General features: G+C 42.2%; 1 protein-coding gene across 1 annotated transcript; it reads right to left on the reverse strand.

Annotated features, from left to right (window-relative positions):
- Positions 1-109: 109 nt before the first annotated feature.
- Positions 110-16,310, reverse strand: IDH3A (isocitrate dehydrogenase (NAD(+)) 3 catalytic subunit alpha). Its single transcript, XM_043489789.1, has 11 exons — positions 16,214-16,310; positions 11,990-12,052; positions 9,579-9,662; positions 7,882-7,996; positions 6,713-6,900; positions 6,107-6,240; positions 5,134-5,236; positions 4,969-5,033; positions 3,940-4,024; positions 3,327-3,479; positions 110-838 (listed from the first exon to the last, which is right to left on the reverse strand). The coding sequence occupies exons 1-11, from the start codon at positions 16,238-16,240 to the stop codon at positions 755-757; spliced, it is 1,101 nt and encodes a 366-aa protein (XP_043345724.1). The 5' UTR covers positions 16,241-16,310; the 3' UTR covers positions 110-754.
- Between the last annotated feature and the right edge of the window lie 2,456 nt (positions 16,311-18,766).

Consider the following 18,766-nt stretch of genomic DNA (forward strand, 5'->3'; position numbering starts at 1 on the left):
AGAACAGTAAATCTCAAGATAACTAAAATAACAACACACAATCCACCTGTGTCTTTGTACCCGATATATTACCCGTATCCTATGAACAAAAATTACAGCTCTCATTATATATTTCTCCCATCCGAAGTCTTTATTCATACTCAGTAATTCATGTAAAGTACAAATTAGTCTTTACTTTCCATATCGCTAAGAAATATACCATATTCACTGTTTTTGATGTAAACTTTCCCAGGAAATTTCTCCTGTGCCCATTCAGTTTTATAAGAATATCCTCTCGTGCTATTATGCCAACATTCTACTTTATCTCCATTATATTTTTCGTAAACCAAGAATATCAGTGTTTTTCTTTAAAAAGTTAGATGTTTTCTCTTAGTATTTCTGTATCATGATATTTACAGTGAAAGAAAAACTATTTTAACTGAAGCATAAAATGGTTAACAACAGCAAATGATAACAGTTCACTTGAGAGTTTACAAAAAATGTATAGCAGATAGACATTTAATAAATAAAACAAGCACTTGGAAGAAGTCCTTTGAAAGCAGGTCTAGGGACATTACCTGCATCCTCTGCACAGTTTTGTTAAGAAAAAGGCCAGGTCTAAAAATGTACTCTGTCAAGAAACAAGCAACAAATGCATAAATGCATACATAATGAGAAGTATTCTAACGCAGGCTGATGTGGCGTCCACTAGGAGTGACTGATGCAGATAAGCGTCCGCTAGGAGTGACTGATGCAGATACCATCTGTAGAAGCCTTAATCTAAATCTTTTACTCGCTGACAGATTTCTTCTGTGAAGTCTGAGCATTTTGAATTGCCTCCCAAATCTTTGGTTAAGCTCTGAGAAAAAGAAAAGGCAAAGACAGAAAACGTACCCACATGTTAAACCAAAGCAAAAAATGTTTTTATTTAAAGTCCTCAGTGAGACACTGGCTGAGTGAGTTACCTGGCTACTTGTTCATTTAGTTCCTCATTTCAAAGTGAGACCGGCTCCACCACCATCCACCTACCCCAGGCAGACTTGGAAAAGCTAATTGGATAGTGCACGCAGAAACACAGTGAGAATGAGAACAAGTCTCTTGGGACTTCATTGGTGGTCCAGTGGTGAAGAATCTGCCTTCCAGTGCAGGGGACATGGGCTCAATCTCTGATCAGGGAACTAAGATCCCAGGAGCTGCAGAGCAACTAAGCCCGCACACCACAACAAGAGAACCCACTAGCATGCCTCAACAAAGACCCAGCACAGCCAAAATTAAAAAACAAAACAAAACAAGATGCTCTCACCCCAAAGGGAAGGAGGGAGGCTTTCCAAAATTTTTCCCTTGATCTGTACAATAGATTTTAAGGAAGCATTTGATCATGGACATATCATTGACAGCAAATCTAAACAAGAGGTTGCATAAACCTCTTGGGGAATTTAAGTTTTTTTTTTTTAAAAACACATTTTGACCTATTTTTGGAGGCTGAGAAACCAATACTAGGAAAGTATTTAAATGACTAACTCTTCAATTCCCCTCTTTAGGAGAGAATTCCTCTCATTTCCCCTGTTTTCTACCAGCTTATGCTCTTTACTCCCAAACAGAACTCAATATATTTAATTCTCTTGTTTCATCACATCCTATGCAATTTAAAGAGCCTACTGTGTAATTTAGGCATCTCTCTCCTGGGTTATATGAGTAGCTTCTCTAATACAGCGTCAGAACAAAAAATATATATAATCACATGCCCTTCAATATGACTATATCAGGCTATTAAAAACAAGCTTGGGTTTCTTATATTTTGGCCACAGAAATTTCAAAGTACAGAATTAAAAAAAAAATAAGCAGCAAACCTTGAAGACAAACCTCTGCTAAGTGAAGTAAGGCAGTCAGAACAGTACAAGTGTGTGATTCCGCTTACGTGAGGTACCTAGAGCAGTGAGATTTACAGAGACAGAAAGTAGAATGGTGCTTGCCAGGGGCTGAGGCAACGGCAGAAAATAGGGAAATCACTGTTTAATGGGGACAGTTTCAGTTCAGGAAAATGAAAAAGTCTGGAGATGGATGGTGGTGAAGGTCACACAACAATGTGAAAATACTGGGTATTTAATACCCAGTAGACTGTGTACTTCAAAAATTATTAAAGTGGTCAATTGTGTATTATGTGTACTTTATCCTTTTTTAAAATGATAACTTTTTTTTTTTAATGAAGAGATCTCAGGCTAAGGATCAGTTTTTCGGGCCCAGCCTTGTAAAGCCATGATCTTCTCCATTCTCCCACTTTCAGAATAATCGATCACAACCCTCCCACGGGCTACAACTGCTTATGGAAACAGTGAAGCTTGTTGAGTAAGAGCCAGACTAGGTGTGAACTCTGCCAGTTAGGAGCTGTGAGACCTTGGGCAAACTTAACTACTCTCTCTGTGCCTCAGTTTCCTCATTTATGTGCTCAGTCACTTCAGTAATGTCTGACTATCTGATGCCCCATGGACTGTAGCTGGCCAGGCTTCTCTGTCCATGGGATTCTCCAGGCAAGAATACTGGAGTGGGTTGCCATGTCCTCCTCCAGGGGATCTTCCCAACCCAGGGATTGAACCCATATCTCCTGCATTGGCAGGTGGGTTCTTTACCACTAGCGCCACTTAAGAAGCCCTCATCTCTAAATGGGCTTAATTACAGTATCTGTGTCACAGAGTAGTAGAAATTTGCTGAGATTATATGTGTGTGTGTGTGTATATATACATATACACACACATATATATACATAAAGAATATAAGATCATGTAAGCATTCAATTAGTATCAGCTATTAATACATCTATAAAACTTCTATATTACTATCACAGATGCATATAAAGTAACACAGAGCACCACTGTATTACAGACACGTCTACATCTTGCTAGATTTCAAGCTCCTTGAAGTCTAAGACCTTACCTTATTCCTTATTTTATTATATCCTCCATACCTTATAATGTATGCAATAGATGTTTGCTGGAAAGAGGAAAAAACTACCGAGAAAAATTATTGGACTTAGCCAAGATCCCATGGGTAGCAACAGGAAAAGCACGTCTGCCCTGCTCCAGCCCCCATATCACTGTCCTTCCCACTGCATGCTGGTGCCCCTGCCTCGGTGCCTCTCAACCCTCCCCTGATGAAACACATGGGTCCTCCCTTCAGAAGATGCAACATATGCACACCACCGAGTTCACTCAGGGAGCCTGCATTAGGGATGCCTGCTTGATGTCCAATCCTTTGGCCCCCTTGAGAAGAATCATCATCTGTCCTTCACATACAAAACCCAAGGAGGAAATGAATTTCACCCAGCACAAGTGTGGCAAGATCACTGATACCTTTCCATCCTTAATTGTAGCAAAACATGCCGTCTCAATCTTTGCGGCGTGGTCAAAAAGCCCCATGTGGCGCAGCATCATCACGGCGCTGAGCAGGAGGGCCGTGGGGTTGGCCATGTCCTTGCCCGCGATGTCCGGGGCGGTCCCGTGAACCTGCAGCAGTGGGGGGTCGGGGGGCACACAGTCAGAAGGGGGACAGAAGCAAACAGCTCTCCTCCGGGGAAGCTGGGCTCTTAATCAGCTTTCCTCTCTGATGGAAAATAGCTACGGAACAGCTATCCAGACACAGGTTTTAGAAATAAAGCCTCAGAAAAATGAAGAGCTAAAGTAATTTTTTTTAAATGTAAAAAGATGAATGAACAATCTTATCCAGTGAACTTCTGGTAAAATATTTTAACTGAGGAAGGAAACATGATAAATAATAAGGATACGAAAGAAACCAGAGGGAAATGAATGAACAAACTGAGCTTATACAAAAAGCTAAACAAAGCTTCACTTTCTTTTGACAACTGGAAAAACTCAAGCGTTAACAGATACTTATGCAGACAATCTCTCTTGGGTTCTCATGTCACTCTGACTTGAATTCTGCTTCAGGTGTCACCAGGATCCTTACCGACTCGAAGATTGCAACGCCATTGGCTCCAATGTTGCCGCTTGGTGTCACACCGAGACCTCCAATCAATCCCGCACACAGGTCACTGGGGGCAGAAAAACATTTCAAAGAACACTTTGAAAAACAAATCAGCTCACCTAGTGGTCAGACTTCTATCTTTACATACCATTCTCCACTGAGAGAACCTGAGCTCCTTGAGGAAATGGCTGATTTCAGGACTAGTCAGGAACATATAGGATGAGCCTGAAGCATCTTACTATGCCAGAGAGCAAATAACGGGCTGTGTCAAGAGGGCACAGACACAGCTCAGAGGGACTGACACTGGCCAAGTCTGCGCAATCTAAACACCAATATCAGTGATGATAGTGAGGGACAGAACCCCTGAGTAAAATAGAAGCCAAGAGTCCTAACTGACATAGGTAAGTCTGTAAACAAATAAGAGGGAAAGAAAAGCTTATTCTTACAGTAGAATGCCAACTAATAGATGTAAAAGGAATGGTGGACTTAACAAAAGCACCATTTGGCCACCAGCATCTGTATGTGTGTAGAGACAGAGAAATGAGGAGGAGGAAGGAGGGAGTAACAAAGTAAGTCTGATAAAAATGTTAACATTTGGTGAATGTGGTGCTGAGTACACAGGATTTCTTTGTACTGTTCTTGCAACTTTCCTGAAGGTCTGAAATTATGCCAAAAGTTATTCCGGAAAAAACCTTGTAAAAATGAACACCCACCTTCCTAGCTATACATGATAAAACACTGAAATCAACCAACCAACCAATAAAATATCTGTAAAGTGGGAAGAGGGAACTAATGGTCAGGGAACTACAGTCCAGAGCTAATTTGGCAAATGAACAACGGAATAACCTACCAACATGTAACCACTGATGTCACCACCTGAGGTGTTAGAATTCAACTCATATCTTCTAACAAATGCTATTTTTATAACCCTTGATTAAAATTCTTAAGCTACAATTTATTTTTAGAACATTTATAAATAAACTGTAGGCTAAAATGTGTAGCCAGACTTACCTAAGGATGTCTCCATACAAATTTGGCATAACAAGAACATCAAACTGGGATGGGTCTTGGACCATCTACAAAAAATGCATTTGTGCATTCAGCAATCAAAAACTGCACCACATGTACACACTATACACCACAAAACATAGCAGGTAAGTGTGAATATATACTTACATTCAAACATACTGTATCAAGGTACATCTCATTAAATTTAATATCTTTACAGTTTTCTGCAACTTCCCTGCATTTTTGCAGAAAAAGCCCATCTGACATTCGCCTGTATTTAATCAAATAAAAATTGTTGAAAGCAAAGACTTGCAGAGAGAAAAAGATCAAATCAGAGAAGTAAAGTTCAAGAAATTCAAGTTCCAGAAGCCAAGATGTCTGATTTCAATTACAGTAAAAAAATTTGGGGGGGGAAATCAGTAAAATGCAAATTTAAATGTTTGGGGATACTTCTGGAAGCACAGAAGGGTAAAAAATGTAAAGTAGTTTGATCATAATGAAGAAGACTATATTTTTGTAGTGTTACATAGCAAGAATTAAGAAATATCTATTAATAAGGAAATGTCAAAATTGCCTTAAGAAGGTTAACTTATTCAATTATTTAAATAGTTTTACTATTTTACATGCTCAACACTTTTCTTAGGTTAGGAAACCTGCTTCTTAACACACCGAGTTAGCCTTTACTGCACCAGGGATGAGGAGAATTCAAACTGCTAGAATGATACATCAGATCAGATTAGCACTATGAGCACTATTTTAAGCTCCTGAACAGGTGGCCATTTCAGAAACATTCCTGCTATTCATTCCCCTCCTAACACAGGAACGACTGCCCTTTTTTAGACGTGACTTAGCTAACTGGTCACCTCGTCTGGGGATCCAGTTTCTCTGGCTTCCTTCTCTTCCCCCCCTTAAACTTCCGGGACCTGAATTCCTGCTGCCTCCAAACTTGTTCATCACCCACCCAAGGAAACACATTAAATAGAAGACTCTGACACAGGAGCAATGCCCGACCCTCTGACTGGCTGCAAGGCCGTCTTCCAGAGCTATCAGGAAGCAGTGAGCAAGCTGCAGAGAGGAAAAGCAAGCCCTCCACTGCTTGGCACCCACACAGCTAGAGGCAGCACCGCCCACCGGGACTCACATGATGTTGGCTTTATGCACGGCCGTGACGTTGCTCCGGTGGTTGTTCCGCGCGTATTCAAAGGCAAACTCCGCAATGCGCTTGCTCGCCGCCTCGGTGATGAGCTTGATACTCTGCACAACTCCATCCACGATCTGAAAGAGAAGAAGTCCTGTCTTGCTGAAAGGGTGTGGCAACCACCTGGCTCTAGACCGCCGGTGTGTGCAGACAACACCATCTGTGCCAGGCCTGCACGGCGCCAGCTGCCAAGGCGAGCCTCATGCATATGGCATGTCGGCAGGGTTAGTCATGTTCACCCCAGGCCGGTGAGCCACATATTATAAGCTCCACTGCACAGATGAGGAAAACCGAGCTGCAGAGATGGTCACCCATGAAGCTGAGGATTCAGACTTCAAACAGAGGACAAGTTCCCAAGCCTGTGCCCTGAAGCACCACGCTCCCTCCCCCAGGCATCTGTTTGAGGTGACAAGACAAATACCCACAACTCCTCACTGAGTGAAAGGGAGCCGTCCTTGGGGAATGTTTTCACCTGGGAATTTGAATAACAGTCCCAAGGGCCCAGAAAGCAACCTAACTAAAAATGAAAAAGTATCCAAATGAACATACCACATGCTCGATTCCACTGTATTCTCCTTCCGTGTTCTCTCGAATGGTCACAATATTTACATCATGGTAAGGGGTTTTATAGCCTTCGATTGAGACACATGGTCGGACATTTGCATAAAGGTCAAATGTTTTACGCAGCAATAAATTCATAGATGGGTGCCCAGCAGCTATTGGTGTTTTCAAAGGGCCTATAATAAAGAAGAATATGCAGATGACAACAAAATACATTCCGGTCTTTTCTTTTTCTTTATAAACACAAGCTCATAATGTTGACACTTGTCCCTCAGCATCGAGTAGGGGAAGGGACCCAGCAGATACCAAAATCCATGGATGCTCAAGTCCCTTATAAAATGACATAGTATTTGCCTATAACCTACACACATCCTCCTTTAAATCATCTCTAGACTACTTATAATACCTAACACAATGTAAACAGCTATGTTAATAGTTGCCAGTGGAAATTCTCAAGTTTTTCTTTTTGGAACTTTCTGGAATTTTTAATATTTTCAATATCTGGTTGGTTGAATCCATGAATGCACAATGCTTGGATATGGAGGGCCAACTGTATTTGAAATTCTAATTTTCATTTTTTCCACTGTTCCATCAGAGCTGTATTTAGGATCCTTTCTTTGGACATGAAGTAGCTATGTGACACATCTAACACATATGCTTCATGAAACGAGGGACACTTTTACCAGCGTCATTTGAAAGGACAGACAGGGGCTCTGTTTCTAAGTCTGATGCCCTCTTCAGCATAAATGAGCCCACCCATAGCTGGTCACTCTCAGGCCGCATTGAGCACCCACTCCCAGTGTCACCTACACACCCCGTAAAATGTGTTCTGCCTCTAACTTGACCCTCTGCTTCCGATTCAAATATGGAAGAAATTTCCTCAATGAAGCTTTCTGGAATATCAACTGCACTGAACACCGACTGACTGAGGACCAAGCACTGTATCAGGTCCCTGATATTAGCTAATCCTATGACACCACCTCCTTAGTGCTTAATTCCAATCTGTCACATGCCAGTATTTTGAGTCATGACCTGGAGCATGTATAAGCTAAAACTAATAAAAATATAAAAATCATGCAAAAGATAAACCCAGGTAAAGATAAATACAACACCTGTCACAGAAATCAATAATAATGATCATATCACATCAGCACTACCTTTCAAGCCCATCTTGTTCTTATCCATGGACTCTTTGGCTTCTGGAGGGATCATCCACTTTCCTCCTGGACCTTGAATGGCGGTGACGTTTCGCTCCTCCCACTGAATAGGTGCCTAGATGCCACACCACAGAGCACAGTGAACTGGAAAGAACTACATGTGACTCACATTCACACTGCAGCTATAAACAAACTTCTTCAACTTTGGATGCAACTGGTGAAAACACAAACAGTAAAGGTCCAGAAAGTTCCTGGCATGCAAGAAGAGATGTCATTCTCCAGCATGCCCCGAGGGATTCTCCACATTACCCTTGTCCAGTCATCACTCCTAGCTGCCACCTGCCCACTTCTTTTTTTCACAATGACTCTTAGCGTGGCTATAATTAGAATATCGTAAGGAGCAGAGAAATAGGATTCATAGAAGTATCACATAGTACTGATGCATGGATGAACTTTGAAAACATTATGCTAAGTGCAAAGAGCCAATCATAAAAATCATGTAATTTTAACACTCTATTTATGTGAAGTGTCCAGAATAGGCAAATCTACAGAGAGAGAAAGTAGATCAGTGGTTGCCTAGGGCTGGTGATGGGAGGGGGTAGGGTGGGAGAGACAAGGGTCATGGGGAATGACTGCTGATGAGTATGGGGTTTCTTTTTGGGTGATGAAAATGTTCTAGCATTAGATTGTGGTAATAATTACACAACTCCATGAATGAAATGAATTGCATACTTTACATGATGAACTGAATAGTATATGAATTAAATCTCAATAAAGCTGTTAAGAAAAAAAAAAAGACATATTATATAACCTATGAAGGCAAGAGTTTTAAGGTATAAACCAGTGCTATCCTTTCTTTTTAACCACATGTTTCATTATGTACACACAATCTGACAGCCAACAGGGAATGCACTAGGAACAGGAACCAGAGCAAGACTTGGTCCTGGCTCACAAGGAGCTCACAGCTGAGAGTGAGCATAGTTCAGCTCCCTCCGGGAACGCTTTTGCATAAGCATCATTTCCTCTATAGGAGTTTTAATTAGAAATGCATATAGAAAAACAATGTATGTTTAGCATAAATAAATCGAATTCCTTGACTTTTATCCATTGGTATCAAAATTAACCACTTATTTAATTTTATACATTATTTCACCTAGCAGCTATAAATAGCAATAATAAAGCATCAGGTCAAACAAAATCCAACTTTCCTAAATTCCCATTTTTAAATATCTACCTGCATTGAAGGATAGACTATTTGATAATAATACCTCATATTTGGTATTACCACACCAGGAAAAAAAAATCTTTCAAAATCTCCTATATATCAATAATTTTTTGAAATATCTATTGTTTTCTTTCTTTTTTTTTTTTGGCATGAAGGTAGAAGAAGGTAGAATGAGGGAGACAGGTGACTTGGCAGGACTTAAAGACCTTAAACCAAGGCAGAGTTCAAAAGTTCATAAAAATTACAGTACTACTTGGATTCCTTTATACATAACTGATGCCAACACAGTAGCTTAAACCATCCACAATGATGGCAGCAACAACACTCTTCAAGTCAGAATCTGTGAAGTTTTAATGAGAGACCTCACCAACTTCATACAAACATGAACAATTCATCCTAAGAGTTCATAGACCCCAAATGGCTAAGAAAACTTTTGTACAAATTATTATCAAAAGTATGTAAGCCCACTTACTTTGGCAGCATCAAAAATCTTCATAACTGCAGCAGAAATTTCTGGGCCAATTCCATCTCCTGGAATTAAAGTTACTGTCTTAACCTGAATATAAGAAATCATCAGAGGAGACAGTCAGAATTGATTTTTGAAGGTTTAAAAAAGAACATCGTTCAAAAAGAAATCCAGTTTAGGGGTTCTTAACTCATTTTAAAAAAGGCCTTTAAGAAAACAGACCTACCTCCCAACGGCTCATCAAAGTGGAGGCAAGAATCAAGAGATGCTACAACTCTACTTCCTAGCTGAGTCCAGAGGTTTCAAAAAGAACTTAAGCAATGCTCTCCAGAAAAAACAAAAATAAACTACCAAGTAAACTTCCCAACTGAAATTTCTTTTCAGACAAACTACGAAGAGACCACTTGTAAAACCAAGAAGAGTAAAACATTTCAAGTGTTCTCTCACTAAAATTTAGAGGGTTTCCTATGAAGGCAGGCATATTCCTCTCCACCAGGAGCCTAGAAATTTCCATTTCTCATGTAACTCATTCATCTTACAAAACGCTCTCAGACACCTCCAGAATAGCACTGTGGTCTATTTTGGCACGCAGAAAATCAGACTTTACATCAAAAGAGGGTCTGTTTTCCGGAGTTCCTTTATCAAACTGGCCCCTAATGACAGCAGTAATCCAAATAAGCCCAGTGAAGTTTATTTGGAACCATTAAGAATATGCTATGTGATCATGCCTGCAATGTCTGAATCACACTTCAAATGACAAAGTGTATCTATAATGTAACATCAATTTAGTGCAAAGGCTTTAAATAGAATAAAGCCAGCATTTCAAACACAGGGGAAAAAATATATATAAAGGGAAATGATGAGAGGATTTAAGTGAGGACTTCCATGTGGAAACTATATATGTCAATATTTGTGGACTTTCCCCTCTCTGGAAGTTTGGCCCAGACCATGGTCCCTGGCCTTTCTCAGTTCTAGTTGCCTATGCTGGTTTGGCTAGGCTAGACAAAATAATCGAGGATGGAAATAATTTTTTCTAAGAATTAAAAAAATAAAAACTTTGATTTAAAAAGAAAAAAATCACTGATTCATTTCCCTGGTCTTTTAGCTTCCAGTGATGCTAAGAGGCTTCCCAGGTGATTCAGTGGTAAACAATCTGCCTGCCAATGCAGGAGACTGGGGTTTGACCCCTGGGTTGGGACTATCCCCTGGAGAAGGAAATGTCAACCCACTCCAGTATTCTTGCCTGGAAAAATTCCACGGACAGAGCAGCCTGCTGGGCCACAGTCCATGGGGTCACAAAGAGTCGGACACATGATGTTCCCTAAGCAGGTGGACTAATTATTTTTGAATTTAACTATACGATGGAAGGAATCTTTTTTAAAAATTAGTTTCTCTTCTTATTTCTCTCAAATATAACCACCTTCCCTCCAGGATAATATATATTTTAATGGAAAACCTGAAAATTAAGTAATAGCAGAGAGCAATTATCATCTCATTAGCTTTCAGAATGCATCTGAAATGCTAACAAGCTTCTTTCTGCATCTTTTGTAGCAAAAGCAGAGCCAAAAGAACCCCTTTGGCTTCTTCTTCCTGTTCTCCCAACATGTAATACAAAATGTCATCAAGTCACCAGAAAAATCTACTTTACTTCCAGAGTTCAGAAAGTAAATGAAAAAAAAAAAAAAGTACTATGCTCTTATAAATACCTCATGGGGTAAGATGTTATATGGGAGTATAGGAATTATGAATCCAAATCAGATTCTGTAAAAAGGAGGTAAAATAAAAACATACAGGAAGTCACTGACCCACAGTTTTAGAATGCTCTAAAAATGTGGTATCAGTTTTTAAAGCACAGAACTCTAATGCGGGGAATTCTAAAAGCAGCAGATTTAATGAGAAACAGATGATCCATTAACAGGAGAGTCTATGAAGACTACATAAGGAAAGTATCAATACATATAAGCCTATAGGGCTTATAGATATTTGAGGCATTCTTAATTGGTGATCAATCTACTGTTTTCAGGGAAGCTTACAAAATAAAAATGCGAAGCAGGTTTTGAAGCTTCTCAACAATTTTCTCTCAACTTGTACTAGTTTGGAGAAAAACTGTCTTATCCAAATGAGATTGTGAAATAAAGTAACAGGCTCAAGGGTAATTTCTATCTATTTTTAAACAAGCCTGCTTCAAGATATTAATGTGACAGGTTTATATAGCCAGCTATAATACAATCTTTTTTAAAATGTACAAGTGACCTAATAGATTTACACATGTTCATCAGTAACTTAAATATATAAGTATGGCCACTTTTCCCCAATTTTAAATAAATGGAGATTAAATGCTATATAATAAATGTGTTAGAGCACTTTTCTTGAGAAACTTCTAAAAGGGAAAAAATAAAAGACATAATTATACTCACACCACCAGCAAAACCTCTGGTCACCTGTTTTTGGTTGTGGAATGCCCCCAGCAGCCGAGAGACCTACATTTAATATCAACAAAGAAACGTCATGCACAGAATTAACCACATAGTGTTAAAAGGCAGACACGGCACCGTCTCTGACAGCTGACAATGCTGCAGCTTCACACAGATATATTCAGGAATTTCCGAGGAATATTTTTCTCATGTATTAGCTCAACATAGCAAGTTCTCTTGGATTTGAAAACCAAATATTCAGTTTACCTTTGCTTTGAGAATTTAAGTACTATATATGTACTTTTAAAGTTGATTTTATCAATATAAGTTGTCAAAAGATGTTGAAAATAGAATGAAACTCTACTTTTTTTTAACTCAAACACTGGATTTTCCTCAGATGATCTGGACAGTTTTACGTCCACATTCTTGACCACTGGATCAATTTGAGGGTCACACACCCTAGGAAAACTATCACTAATTTTAAGAGTCAGCAGGGTCCTTATGAATCCCAGAGCCCAACTCACTCATTATACAGTGCAAACAGTGGGTTCAGAGAGTAGGGATTTGTCTAAAACCACAGAGAAACCACAAAGAGACCAGAATCTGGGTCTCCTAACTCCTGTTCCAGGGCTCCTCAAGTTATATACTCTGCCTATTCTTCTCCCATGAATATTAAGAAATTATACTTTGTAATAAAAATCTAACAAAGTTTATTCAATACGTTCTTGACATGCGTCATACAAAATGAAGATTTTAAATAAATTATCTACTTCTGATAATACAGGTAATGCCACAATTACTGTTAATTACTGGGATGGGAAAAGATGTAAAAAAATAAATAAATGTGACCTACTAACCCCATTTGGAGAAAGAAATGGCCCACTCCAGTATTCTTGCCTAGAGAATCCCATGGACAGAGAAGCCTGGCAGGCTACAGTCCATGGGTTTGCAAGAGTCGGACACGACCTAGTGACTAAACCACCACCAACCCCACTACCCAAAGATGTTGCCATTTCCACTTAACACTATGACACACCAGAAATATAAATTCTAAAAGGTTATTCTGAACTTTAATAATTCAGTTCTTGAAAACTGGTACAAAGTCACATTACAATACACAGAATATAATCAAAGAAATTGGCTACATAGACCAAAGGTATTAAAACTAAAATTCATTAAAAGTTTTAAAGGTTAACTTTTTTTCATGCTAGATACATGAGCAAAGATACATTTGTTATATCCTTAGACTTCCTTTTGGGGGACAGTTCTTATAAGTCCTGAACCTTTGGCTGTAATATCAGCATGTAGTAAAGAGACACCAACAGCCAAGGAGCTGAGAACAGGTTGTATCCTCTAACCCAGCAACTGGTTATCTCTCTGGACTGATAATAAAATAAAAGATAGGGCATGACCCAAAAGAATACGCTATGCCAAAACCACTGGCCAAAAACTCAATCCTAGAGCATGGTTCATCTACCAGCAAATGGGCTATTGGAAAGAAGGGAGACCACTTTAAGGCTATGTTATAAAATTTGCATGGGTCCTTCTCCCCGCCCTTCAAAAAGAGACAAAAAACATTCACTCAAAACAGGCCTATGTCTCTGTGGCAAAAGACCCAACCAAACTAACTGATTTAAAATGTAAACTCACAAGGCAAATATTTTCCTGTTTTGTTCACTGTTCTTCTATCTCCAGTACCTAGAAAGTGCCTAGTTCATAGTAAGTGCTCACAATACTTTTGGAAAAACTGAGGCCAGTCTCAAGCATCGCTCTGTCTGATGAGTTCCCACTCCAGCAAACAGCTTCAATACTTGCAATAATTTTCTCTAACAACCAGTCTTTTCTACATTTGTCATCTCTCCTTTGTGACCTTAAAGTAAGGCAGTACTGCATCTAAATCACCCAGAACTTAAAGTGGAATAAGATTTTTTAAAGCACAGACTGTCTTCTACTTTATATTGTACTTATATAATATACATATATAGTTATATGTATAATATACATATATTACATCATTTTATCTTTTATAAAACCTGGGGAGATTGTATTAGTAGCCCTTCTCAGATAAGAAGACCAAGGCCAGGCTCACAGAATATGGTTTGAACCTGTGACTTCACCCATAGCACCTCTTTCCTTTTTTACCTTCATCCTCCAACTTAAAAACATATAAATACACTCTTGAAAGTATGACAGGTACTCAATAAAAGCCTACTGATGGGAAACTGCCTCATTATAATTATAGTATTTTAGAGCCAGAAAGGTCTTTAGAAACCCTTTAATTTTCTCTAAATAAAGCTTCTTTAGAAAAATAAAACATATATATATATAAGCTGCAGATCTCTTTTTTTCAAATAGAGCCTCAAATGTAACTCTTAATAGAGGACTTATTTTGACTGAAACTCACATCCAGCTCAGCATCCTGGGACATCAACCTCCGAGGCACTGCCTACTCCAGTCCCTAAAGGGAGAAACTGGCCCACAAAGGTCAAATGACTGCCAGAGGTCAAATGACTGCCAAATGTCACCCTGGGAGTCCATGTCAGAGAACCTCATCGTCTGATTCCACAACCCAACACTTTCTGAATACCTACTGCATAGTTTTTTTCTTAAGAGACCACACTAAAGGAAAAACAAATTTACTAGCACTTCACTAGCTGTTTTAGTCTCTCATTCTGAACTCTTACTGTATCGACCAAAGATAATTAGGTGTTAAGTGTAAGCTCAGTGATTGAAGGATTGACTTCCGTTTAGACAATGACACAGAAGTTGCTTTACCTTCAGGAGTGAATGTGAAATAAGTTACCATTACACACAAGTCCAGGTCTGAAGAGGGTAACAAAGCAGAACCCAGTTACTAAATAAAATGCAGCTACTGATGCCCAACTGTCTGCTTGAAGGCTGTAAGATAAGTATATTGACAGGTAGGACAGCTTCAGACTTCTGTGTTGCCTCTGTATGTATTAGGTGCTCTCACATTATTTTATTCAATCCTCAACAACTCTGTGAAGCAAGTATAGATATTTTACAGATGGCTTATTAAGACTCACAAATGTTAAGCAATTTGCTCAGGGTCACATGGCCAGTCGGTGGCATTGCCAAGATTTAAACCTAAGACTCCTCAACTCCGGTGTAGAGCACTTTTCACTAAATCAAAAGTCTGCAAACCTCACTTTAAACTCAAAGCAAGGGAGAAACACAGTATCAAACTTTCTAGAGAAAAAATTAAACTACTTATGGTAGGTTTTTAGGGGATGATTCTCGAAGGGCAACAGGAGACCCGAGGGCCCATTTTCCCCTCTGCCTATAATTTGTTGTCTGACCTTGACCACAGACAGAGCAGGCAAAATGGGACTTGGAACTGAGACTCCTGAGACACCTGAGTTCCTCTTCCAGTTCTGACAGGGATTTCCTATGTGACCTTGAGAAATTACGTGTTCAGGCAGTTAGTTCCACCGAGGAACCAAGGAACTGCAGATGGTCTGCAACCCTCTCCAGCTCTGGCAGGCATCCCAGCTGTCACGGTGAGATCACAGGACGCTCACCAACATAAGGTAAAGGAAAGGCGTTGCCGGTCTCCCTCTTCTAGTCTCTGGGTGCTCAGGTTCCAAGGTGCAACGTGCCCCGTGTACTTTGAAGGGGAAATAGCTCCAACAGCAGACTGGGAAGCGCTCCAAGGGAGAAAAAAATCTGGCAGGAAAATGACCCTGGGATTCCCTCACCTGAGAAAACCTCTCAAGCCCAACGCACGTGCTGGTGGCTAGGGAGGTTACCCTGCCGGGGCCGGAGTAGAGACCGGGGGAAGGCCCGGGTCGTGCTGAGGCGGACTCTAAGCGCGATCAGCAAGCTGCAGGGCCGCAGCTTCGGAAATAGCCGGGAGGATGGCGGGGCCTGGCCGGCGGCTCCGGTGACCTTCCCGGGCTCCGCGCGAGGCCTGGGCTCCGGCCGGGACAGATGCCGGCGGTGGCACTGGGGTCTCACCGGGAACAAGACCGGCGCTCCCCGCCTTGACCTTGATGCTGTCCCCGCCCCAGGCGCGACCTTCCGGGAGCGGGGCTGCCTACACACCGCCTGCGGGCCACCAAGCCAGGCGCACGGGCGGCCAGGACCGGCTCCCTGACTGTTCCCAGTCAGTCGCGCGCCGTCGCCTCCCCATCGGGGCCCGCGCGCCAGCCCCCGCCCAGCACCCAGTACGCCCGCCAGCCACATGCGGGCCTGCCCGGCGCTCACCTTGGAGATCCACGCGGGCCCTGCCATCGCGTCCACTCCTCTCACCCCGGCGACAGCGGCGGCAGTAGTGCGCAGCCGCGCAGCCAGCGTCCGGAGCCCGCCCCCTCTTGGCCCCGCCCCTGGAAGCCCCGCCCTGTAGGTTTGCGTAGGGGATTTTCCAAGCACCCTCCAGGTCCGGGCCCTGGACACCGGCTGCGCTGGCCAATCGCCGGCCCTGTCTCGCGGCGGCGGGCAGAGCAGCGACCCGGAAGCTGCTGGTGGGGATCTCTGGTGAGAGTCCTTCCTCTCCCGCTTCATTCATAGATTTCAGTGTTTAGGTGGGCTGTTTGTTCCGCATATACTGGATGCCAGTCAATCTTATGGATTTGGAGGATATAGCTTCTCTTACGGAGTTTACAACCTCAGGAAGGGGGATAGATCATTTACGCGTTTCACAAATGTTTTATTATTTTAACAGCTTTATTGAGGTATAACGTATACCCATAACATATACAATAAAATTCACTCGCTGTAATTTCGCGATAATTTTCAATAAATGTAAGCACTTGCACAACCATCACCACAATCCAGTTTTCCAACCTGTGAAAATGCTCCTTGTGCCTATTTGCTGTCAGCCCCAGCTCCCATCCCAGGTCCCAGCAACTGCCGATCTACTTTCTTCAAAGCTCTAAAAATATTTGTGAGTGCCGCCTAGTTACCAGGTACTGTTCTCAGTGCTGGTTTTACAGTCCAGTAGAAAAGACAGACACCAATCAAGTATGACAGAAATATGTAAATTAAGACTGTGATAAGTATCATGAAGGGAAGGCACAAGGAGCAATGAGAAGGTAAAATCAGGGGACCTGATTCAAATCTAAGAGAGAGGGCAGAGGAAATAACGCCCATACTCCCCTCCCTCCTCATCTTCTCAGCAACCAGAGTCCTGAAGCTCTACTGATCAGGGCTCCCCTAGTTGGGTGTCAGGGTGATTTAGACCAAGTCTCCCCACACCCCACCCTGAAAAAGGTTCTTTCCAGAGAAGAGCTACCCATCTACCTAGAAAAGTGGTGAATTAGGTTGCACAAGTGATGCCAGTGGCTTTCATGAGGTAATCAAGTACTGCTAAGTCTGTGGCTTCATGAGGATCCAGGGACTTCATCACTCTCTTCTTGGCCTTTGCTCTCATCAGGCCCTGGCAGTCCCACCCTAAGGTGTTCTCCGAAGTGCCCCTCCACTCCAGCCCCACTGCCATCACTGCCCTCCTTCAGGACTGACCATCTCATATCCAGACCATGGCAGCCGCATCCTACCCTGACAACCTGCCCCTTCCAGTCTTTTCTCCACACTGTCCTCCTTCTCTCACAGCTCTGACCACAGCCCATCCCGGCCCTAACACCTCTTGGCTCTCCCTTTCATCTCTCACCACTGTCTTTTATTCAGCTGCATTTCCTGTCCCTCCTTCCAGCCACAAAGTCCTGGAGTGCCCGCCAAGTAGGGCTCCTGGCCAGCCCACAAATGCTTCCCATATTTTACCCGCCCTATGCTCATGCCATTCCCTCTGCTTGAATGTCGTTTTGTGCCATTTCCACCTGTTGTGATTCCAGCCACTCATCAAGACTCAGTTCGGATGTTGATTCCTTTGGGAAGTCCCTCAGACTCACAACTGTCCCGTAGGAAAACTGAGGTATAGCTAGTAAGTGATGATGCTGACATTCTACTAGGATGCCTCCTAATTACTGAGGCAGTTCTTCTCATGGTTAAACTTCCCCTGGGAAGGAGGGTCATTCAACTCAACAAATACTGCCTAAGTGAAGTCCCTCTCAGGTGCACTGTGAAGACAAGGGAATGAATCAGCCCCAGCCTTGCCCTTGCAGTCTAGTGAGGGAGAAACACAGAAGAGATTCAGCCAAGTGCTGTAACAGTTTGTGGGAGTGGGGGGTGGGGGTACGGTGCAGGGCGAGAGGGGGTGTTGATTAGGGAAGATTCCACTGCGGAGATGGCATTTCAATCGTCCTCGAAGAGGTCGAGGGCTTCCCTGGTAGCTCAGATGGTTCATGGGATCTCAAAGAGTCGGACAGGACTGAGCAACTAACACTTTCACTTTCACTTTGAAGAGATCGAAGAGGTCAGCAGCCTGAGATGGTGCCCTGAGGAAAGACCAGGGCCAGCCAAGACTTTGAGGCAGAAAAGTGACAAATCCTTGGAAGCTCGGGCTCGGGGGACTGACAAGACCTCAGAGGTTTCCTAGTCTAACTCCCATATCAAGGTGCTTCCTGACTCTGGAGCAGCTGGGACAGCAGGGAGACAGAAAGCTACCTCCCCTGCAGCCGGGACCTGTTCCCTGAGTCCAGAACTGCCAGCCACTACTCTTCATACATGTTCCAGAGTTCCTCCAACATGCAGGTCACTCTCCTCTGGAAAAACCCCTTTGTCCTGTCTCTTGTGCACTGTAGTGTCCAGAGATCCCACCAGCGAGCCGTGTTTGCACCAGACAGTGGGAATACTTTGCCACTCAGGGGAAGGATCTGGAAGATGTGCCCTTATTTGTGAAAACAACACTATCCGATCCAGGTG

The sequence above is a fragment of the Cervus canadensis genome, chromosome 17 (genome assembly GCF_019320065.1).
Source record: "Cervus canadensis isolate Bull #8, Minnesota chromosome 17, ASM1932006v1, whole genome shotgun sequence".
Classification (NCBI taxonomy): domain Eukaryota; kingdom Metazoa; phylum Chordata; class Mammalia; order Artiodactyla; family Cervidae; genus Cervus; species Cervus canadensis.

What these genes read in the sequence shown, in the direction of transcription:
- IDH3A (XM_043489789.1), bottom strand. Translation starts at nt 16,240, where the DNA reads ATGGCAGGGCCCGCGTGGATCTCCAAG. An exon ending in CCAGAGGTTTTGCTGGTGGT is followed by an intron (nt 9,663 to 11,989) that starts GTGAGTATAATT and finishes TCTTATATTCAG; the next exon opens with GTTAAGACAGTAACTTTAAT. An exon ending in TTGTATGGAGACATCCTTAG is followed by an intron (nt 4,025 to 4,968) that starts GTAAGTCTGGCT and finishes TTCTGCCCCCAG; the next exon opens with TGACCTGTGTGCGGGATTGA.